Genomic DNA, 6,967 nt, shown 5'->3' on the forward strand with positions numbered 1-6,967 from the left:
GGGTGGGAATATGTCTCGACACTTGTCATATGTTTGCAGCAGGTACATGAACAGCATCTGAGCATGCGCGGGACTATATTCTTAATCGCCCTTTCAGGTTACGATATCAGGACCCAAGAGACGTATAATGCGACACTCACCAGCTTTGACCGCATCGTTGGGCTCAAATATCTGCGCGCGATGCATATAAATGACAGTAAATGCCCACTTGGATCCAAGAAAGATCGCCACGAGAACCTTGGAAAGGGGGAAATTGGGCTGGAGGCGTTCAGGTGCATCATGAATGATGAGAGAATGAACGGAATTCCGCTTGTGCTTGAGACGCCTGAGCGGGACGGTGACATGGGTTATAAGGAGGAAATCGATATTCTGTATGGATTAGTTGAGAGTAAATGAATACTGAGCCGTTATTTTTGTTGAAATCTCCTTGTTCGCGTGCATGGAAACCTCTTATAGGCAGGACCATAGACTCTATTACCGTGTGGGATTTCCATAAAGACATCCTAACTGAAGGTACGCATGGGAGAGTGTGCAGCGGGGTTTGCAAGTGTCTGTCGACAGAACGCATGCATTTCAAAGCAATGTATGGATGCATGACGAGTCTCTCATGAATGCAACTAATGATGTCTAATGGTTATATACAATCCGACATGATGAAATCTATCAAAACACCTCAACAGGTATGGTTGGGTCTGAGAAGTGAGACACTCCTACTTCTCATTACCAGAGCCGGCGCCCTTTGCGGCGTCCTCTGCCTTTTTGGTCAAAAGTCTTGCCATCGCATTTCGCAGATTTTTCTCTGCAACAGCTGTGCCATTTTGCACGGCAAGCTTGTACTCTTCAACCGCTTTTTCCAGACGACCCATAGAGTCGAGAACGACGGCATAATTGTAGTGGATTTCGCCGTCATTGGGTTCCAGACGAAGGGCCTCCTCGTAATGGGAGAGGGCTGTTTCGGGGTCTTTGAGGATCAATGCATGAACATTAGCAATATTTACGTGGGCATCGCTGCGGTTTGGAGAGAGCTCCAAGGACTTTTTCCATGACTTGATGGCCGCCTCATGTCTCCCTGAGAATTACATGATGGTTAGTAAAGAACTGAAATCCATATGACAGGTGTAGCACCTTACCTAGTTGCAGTTGACAGTTTGCAATATTGTAGTAAGCGTCCCCAGTCGCCTTGGTCCATGCCGACTTTTCAAAGCAATCCAATGCTCCATGGAGATCCTGGGTAAACCGTGTATCAATTATTGATGGTCATCTTCATTCCACTAATACCACAGAGCGCTTTGCCTACATCATTGTTCCATTTTTGTGTGCCTTCGTTGAACCATTCCCTTGCCTTTATCGTCTCTGGATCTGCTGCTGTGACAGAGTCACTGGAATGCGACGCATAGTGTCGGGTGGTGCTGCTAAACCCTGCAAACCGTGACAGCGATAAGAATTGAGAATGCATCCTTGTATCCTAGCTAGCACATACGCAGACGCTGCGCATGACGGTGCGGCTATCGGTGCAGCTACACGCTGGACAAGAACTGGAGAGATCTATCAATCGTCCGCACCCCATCACATTCTGGCGCTGACAAAAAACCTTACGTCTTGGCACATAACCTGTGGTGCGACGGAATGTGTGAAACAGCGGTCGCCTGCAGGCAGTCAAAAGTCGTAGCGAAGCAGACATTTTGTTACGATGAAAATCTCGTCAGTTTCTGTTAAAAGTGTTCAACATTTCTTGGACGATCTGTCTTGCACGTGCCCCCCAACAGATCGCCGCGTTCGTCCCAAGCCCTTCAACCGTCTTCTACCTTCCTTCTCCCATTTCTTTGCCCTCGACCAAACTTTGACAAAATGACTGGTCCGGTGAACGCAGACCTCTACTCGGACGTCAAGATTGCCATTATTGGCGGATCGGGGCTTTATCACTTGGACAATTTGAAGGTTCTCGGCGAGATTAACCCGGAGACTCCTTGGGGACATCCGAGCGACAAAATCATTATTTCCGAGACGCCCGACGGCCACAAGATTGCCTTTCTCGCCCGACACGGTCGTGGGCACTTTTTGAATCCGAGCGAAGTGCCTGCGCGAGCAAACATTGCCGCCCTCAAGCACATTGGCGTAGAGGTTATCCTCGCATTCTCCGCTGTCGGCTCCCTCCGCGAAGAGATCAAGCCCAGGGACTTTGTTCTGCCATCTCAAATTGTGGATAGGACAAAGGGCATTCGACCCTCAACTTATTTCGAGAATGGTGTAACAGCCCATGTTGGATTTGCTGATCCTTTTGATAAAGAATTGTCGGACATTATCTTCGCCCAGGGTAACGTTTGCGAAGGGGTGACATTCCACACGAATAAAACCCTTGTCTGCATGGAAGGACCAGCCTTTTCCACTCGCGCAGAGTCACATATGTACCGGTCGTGGGGATGCGATATTATTAACATGTCTGTACTCCCTGAAGCAAAGCTGGCTAGAGAGGCTGAAATTGGATACCAAATGGTCTGTATGTCAACCGACTACGATTGTTGGAAGGAAACGGAGGAAGCCGTCTCCGTGGAGGCCGTCATTGCGAACTTGGGTGCAAACTCGGATAACGCAAAGAAGCTACTCTTGGCAGTCATCCCAGCTGTGACCAAGGCTTTGGACGCAGGAGAGCTCAAAAGTGTGGCGGCGTTGCAAGGTGCGAACAAGTACGCTGTCATTACCTCTAAAGAAAAGCGCAACGCGGAGCAACTGAAGAAATTGGAGTATCTTCTCCCTGGCTATTTTATTTGATTGTCTAGTGTAGAGTGATTATGTAGATTCGATAGAGGCAGCTACCCTTCGATCGAAGCTAGATGACTTTTACTTTCATCGTCATAAGAATCATTGTAATATTAACTTTTACCGTTTGGATTGCCTCAACATAAAGGCCAAAGAGAATCTTGACTGGAAAGACTTTGTGCCTCCCATGGGACTTGACAATAATGCCACCCGCACAAACAACATCTGTAAATTACAAACCTTTTGATCGAATGACCATATAATAAAGAATCCGATATTTCGTTCATTACTGGCTGGTTGAGTTGACCACTATGAAAGAAGAACCAGGGTTCTTCCTATGCGGATTGTCTGTTGGTGTTCGAAAACCTAACTGGAGAGCTGCCATGAAAGCAGAAAAGGAGCCACGCCAGGGCGATCAAAGTCTGGCGGGCATAGTCTAAGAACGCGTCGCAACATAGTGCGGAGCCGGTGGGTATTGGCACTAGTACAGTGATTCCAACCAATTGAATCATAATTTTACTCGATTTAGACTCATGAACTATGATTTGATAATGGTTCGATGCACAAACGATGCTCCACCATTGAAAAACGGGTCCAATATGTGCGGCAATGAACGGATTGAATATTCTGCAGTTGCTCCACCATTGAAAAACGGGTCCAATGCGCAGTTGTCATATCTCTATATAAACCCGCCTTCTCTGCCCATTTCCCAGGTTTTCATCATTCTCTGCCGATAGGCTTTCATCATTCTCTGCCCATTTTCCAGGCTTTCATCCATTTTTCTATTCCAATCATCATGCCGCCAAAGAAAAAGCAAAAGCTTGAAAAACTTGACAAACCCACCTTACATACCTGCAACAAAACTTCCTTTGCAAAAGCTTTCCTGCCTAATGAGACCTACCACCAACGGCTTCTAGATTACATCACCATCATCCATCAATGTAACAGGCTAGCAGGGACAAGAAGACAACAGAAAACTAGGGAAGACTTGGTTACTCTTGTTATTCTCCTTTGAGGGGCCTCAGAGAGGTCCTCTTTTTATAGACAAAGGGGCTGACAAATGCTATATCCTAACTACCCAATCAGATCTCACCCACATCATCCTAAACTATTTGTCAGCCTATTGCACCATTTGCAACCAATCAGAACTCATACATGTCATCCTAAACTATTTGTCAGCCTATTGCACCATTTATAGCCAATCAGAAGTGAGACAAGTCATCCTAAATACACTGTGCCACTTGATTGAAAGGGGCAGATGCCAGTGTGTCAGAATACTCATCTAATTTAGCCAGAAATGGCTAAATCTGCTTATTTATCTAATTCTGGTCAAATGAATGCTGACACCATCAGCAAAGTCATGTGCCCACTAGTTTGGAACCACATCTAACCAGTATAACCATAGCACTGACAGAAGAATTCTGTCACACTCCCCCACTTTAAGATTAAGCTCCCTTCTGGGCTAGGAACTCCTTCAAGATTTCTCTGCCATGGGGTAGGAGGTTTTCTTCTGGTTCCCAGGTGTTCTGAGAGGAGGGATAGCCTTTCCACTTGATGAGGTAGAGATTCTTCTTCCTTCTGGTCTTGTGGTCAAGAATCTTCTCAACTTCCCAAAACTCTTCTCCTTGCTGGATAATTGGCTCAGGCTCAGGGGGTACTGGTCTGGTAGGGAAGTCCTCTGTGGGGTCCAAGTAAGGCTTGAGGAGTCTCACATGGAACACTGGATGAATCTTCATGGTGCTGGGGAGCTCCAGGGTGTAATTCTGAAATTCATCCTTGGCCTTGATTCTGTAAGGTCCAAGCCAGGGGTGAAGAAGTTTCTGGGCTGGCCTCTGGGCTTCTTCTTCTGGGGTGATACCTTCTCTAGACAGCCAAACTTTGGAGCCTAGGGGGTAGCTTGGGGCCTTGCTGAGAGACTTGTTGGCTTGCTGAACTTGTCTTTCTTGGGCCAGTATCATGTTATCCTTGGCTACTTGAAGCAGTTGCTGAATATACTGGTGGAAGTCTGTTGCTTCAAGATCATTGCTTTCTCCTGGTGGTGTTGCTGGGGTCCTGGGATGCCGGCCATTCTCCAAGTAGAATGGGGTAGAGCCTGTGGTTTCTGAGATACTGTTGTTGTAGGTGAACTCAGCAAAGGGGAGAAGATCTTCCCAATTCTTCATGTTGTACTGCAGGAAAGCTCTGAGGTAAATCTTCAAAGTCTTGATGGTTCTCTCTGCCTGTCCATTGGTCTGCTGGTGCCTTGCAGTGGCTAGGAGGGTGTTGCAGCCTAAGAGTTGCATCAAGTTGGACCAGAATGAACTGGTGAACTTGGTGTCTCTGTCTGATACAATCACTTCTGGGAGGCCATGGTGCTTGAAGATGTGCTTCAAGAAGAGCAGGGCCAGGTCCTTGGCTGAGGCTCTGGTGGTGGTAGGGATGAAGTGGCCTCTCTTTGACAATCTGTCAACAATGACAAAGATGGCATTGTGATCAGAGGAAGTCATAGGTAGGTCAGGGATCAGGTCAATGGAGATCTGGCTCCATCTGGTCTTAGGTACTGGGAGGGGCTGCAGCAAGCCTGCTGGTGGTTGCTGACTAGGTTTGCTTCTCTGGCAGGAATCACAAGACTTGACATACTTCTTAATGTCCTTGTACATCCTTGGCCAGTAGTAATGCCTTGCTAGGGCATCATGGGTCTTGGTGATGCCAAAGTGTCCAGCATATTGAGTGTCATGGGTTTCTTGGAGTAGGCTCAACCTTAGGTCTGGGTCACTAGGAACAAAGATCCTGTCCTGGAAATAGAGTAACCCATCCTGATGGCTGAGGTACTTGAGCCTTTGTTGCTGGTCTTCTGGTCTCCTGGGGTCATCCAAAGCTTGGATGAGCTCTTGAAGTTCTGGGTCTTCTGTGGTACTGGTCTTCAATCTCTCTTGAAGGGTGCTGGTGGTGTGGGTCACAGCATTCAACTCTGCTGTCACCAAGGCCTTGCACTTGATGCATCTTGGGGCCAGGTCTGGTCTTCTAGACAGGATGTCTGCCACTGTGTGGAGTCTTCCTGGGCCATAGCCAATCTCAAAGTCAAAAGATTGGAAATTCATGACCCATCTGGCTTGTCTTCTGGTCAAGAAGGGCTGGTTCTGTAGCCACTTGAGGGACTGGTGGTCTGAGATAACTTTGAAGGGGGTTCCTTCCAGGTAGGGCCTCCAAACTCTGAGGGCATCATGGATGGCTAACAGCTCTTGTTCTCTGGTGTCATATCTGGTCTCTGCTGGAGCCATCTTCCTGGAGTGGTAGGCAACTGGTCTCATGCCTTTCCCATCATCCTGTCCAAGCCATGCTCCAACTGCATAGCCTGAGGCATCAGGGAAGACAGTGGTAGGCAAGGCTGGGTCAAAGGGTCTGAGTACAGGGGCTTTGGTGACCATATCCTTCAGCTGCTGAAAAGCTTTCTCCTGAGGTTCAGACCAGGTCCAGGGCTTGTCATTTCTCAACAGGTCTGTCAATGGTGCAGCTTGCTCTGCCAGGTCCTCCAGAAAGCTATGGAAGTAGTTCACCAGGCCCATGAACTGTCTGACTTCAGTGACACTCTGAGGGGTGGGCCATTCTTGAACAGTCTGCACTTTCTTGGGATCAAGCTTGACTCCTTCATGTGAGACTACATGGCCAAGAAACTCTACTTCTTGCTTGAGGAACTGGCACTTGCTGGGGTTGGCATACAGCTTGTTCTGCCTGAGGGCTTGCAGAACCTGCTTGAGGTGGTCCAGGTGATCTTCTGGGGTCTTGGAGTAGATGAGGATGTCATCTAGGTAGACAATAACAAAGATGTCCAAGAAGGGTCTAAGGACATCATTCATCAAAGTCATGAAAGTGGCTGGGGCATTGGTCATTCCAAAGGACATGACCAGGAACTCAAAGTGACCATATCTGGTTCTGAAGGCTGTCTTGGGGATGTCTTCTGGGTGGACTCTGATCTGGTAATAGCCTGACTTCAGATCTAGCTTGGTAAACACCTGGGCTCCATTCAGCCTATCCATCAGCTCATCAATCCTAGGGAGGGGATATCTGTTCTTGATGGTGATTTTATTCAGAGCCCTGTAGTCCACACACATCCTCAAAGACCCTTCTTTCTTCTTAACAAAGAGGATAGGTGCTCCAAATGGGCTCTTGGATGGTCTGATGTGGCCTGCCTCCAGAAGTTCTGAAAGCTGCTTCCTCAGTTCTTCTAACT

At 47.8% G+C, this 6,967-nt stretch overlaps 3 protein-coding genes across 3 annotated transcripts in view; 2 read left to right on the forward strand and 1 right to left on the reverse strand.

The window, feature by feature from the left end:
• SPPG_07799 (apurinic endonuclease (APN1)) overlaps positions 1–396 on the forward strand; it is a gene marked incomplete at its 3' end in the record, with an annotated part of 1,848 nt that extends 1,452 nt beyond the window's left edge. Inside the window, exon 3 of the mRNA XM_016755951.1 lies at positions 43–396. Within this exon, the coding sequence (XP_016605021.1) occupies positions 43–396 (354 nt within the window). The remainder of the gene's footprint in view (positions 1–42) is intronic.
• A 314-nt stretch (positions 397–710) lies between these two features.
• On the reverse strand, positions 711–1,456 carry SPPG_07800 (uncharacterized protein; the record flags this gene model as incomplete). The annotated part of the gene is made up of 3 exons (XM_016755952.1): positions 711–1,069; positions 1,131–1,227; positions 1,298–1,456. 3 exons carry the CDS (start codon positions 1,454–1,456, stop codon positions 711–713), a joined length of 615 nt encoding a protein of 204 aa, XP_016605022.1.
• A 268-nt stretch (positions 1,457–1,724) lies between these two features.
• Positions 1,725–3,030, forward strand: SPPG_07801 (methylthioadenosine phosphorylase). The gene has a single exon (XM_016755953.1). It carries the CDS (start codon positions 1,849–1,851, stop codon positions 2,767–2,769), a length of 921 nt encoding a protein of 306 aa, XP_016605023.1. The 5' UTR covers positions 1,725–1,848; the 3' UTR covers positions 2,770–3,030.
• Positions 3,031–6,967: the final 3,937 nt, after the last annotated feature.

Source organism: Spizellomyces punctatus, assembly GCF_000182565.1.
Source record: "Spizellomyces punctatus DAOM BR117 chromosome Unknown supercont1.17, whole genome shotgun sequence".
In the NCBI taxonomy this organism is placed as follows: domain Eukaryota; kingdom Fungi; phylum Chytridiomycota; class Chytridiomycetes; order Spizellomycetales; family Spizellomycetaceae; genus Spizellomyces; species Spizellomyces punctatus.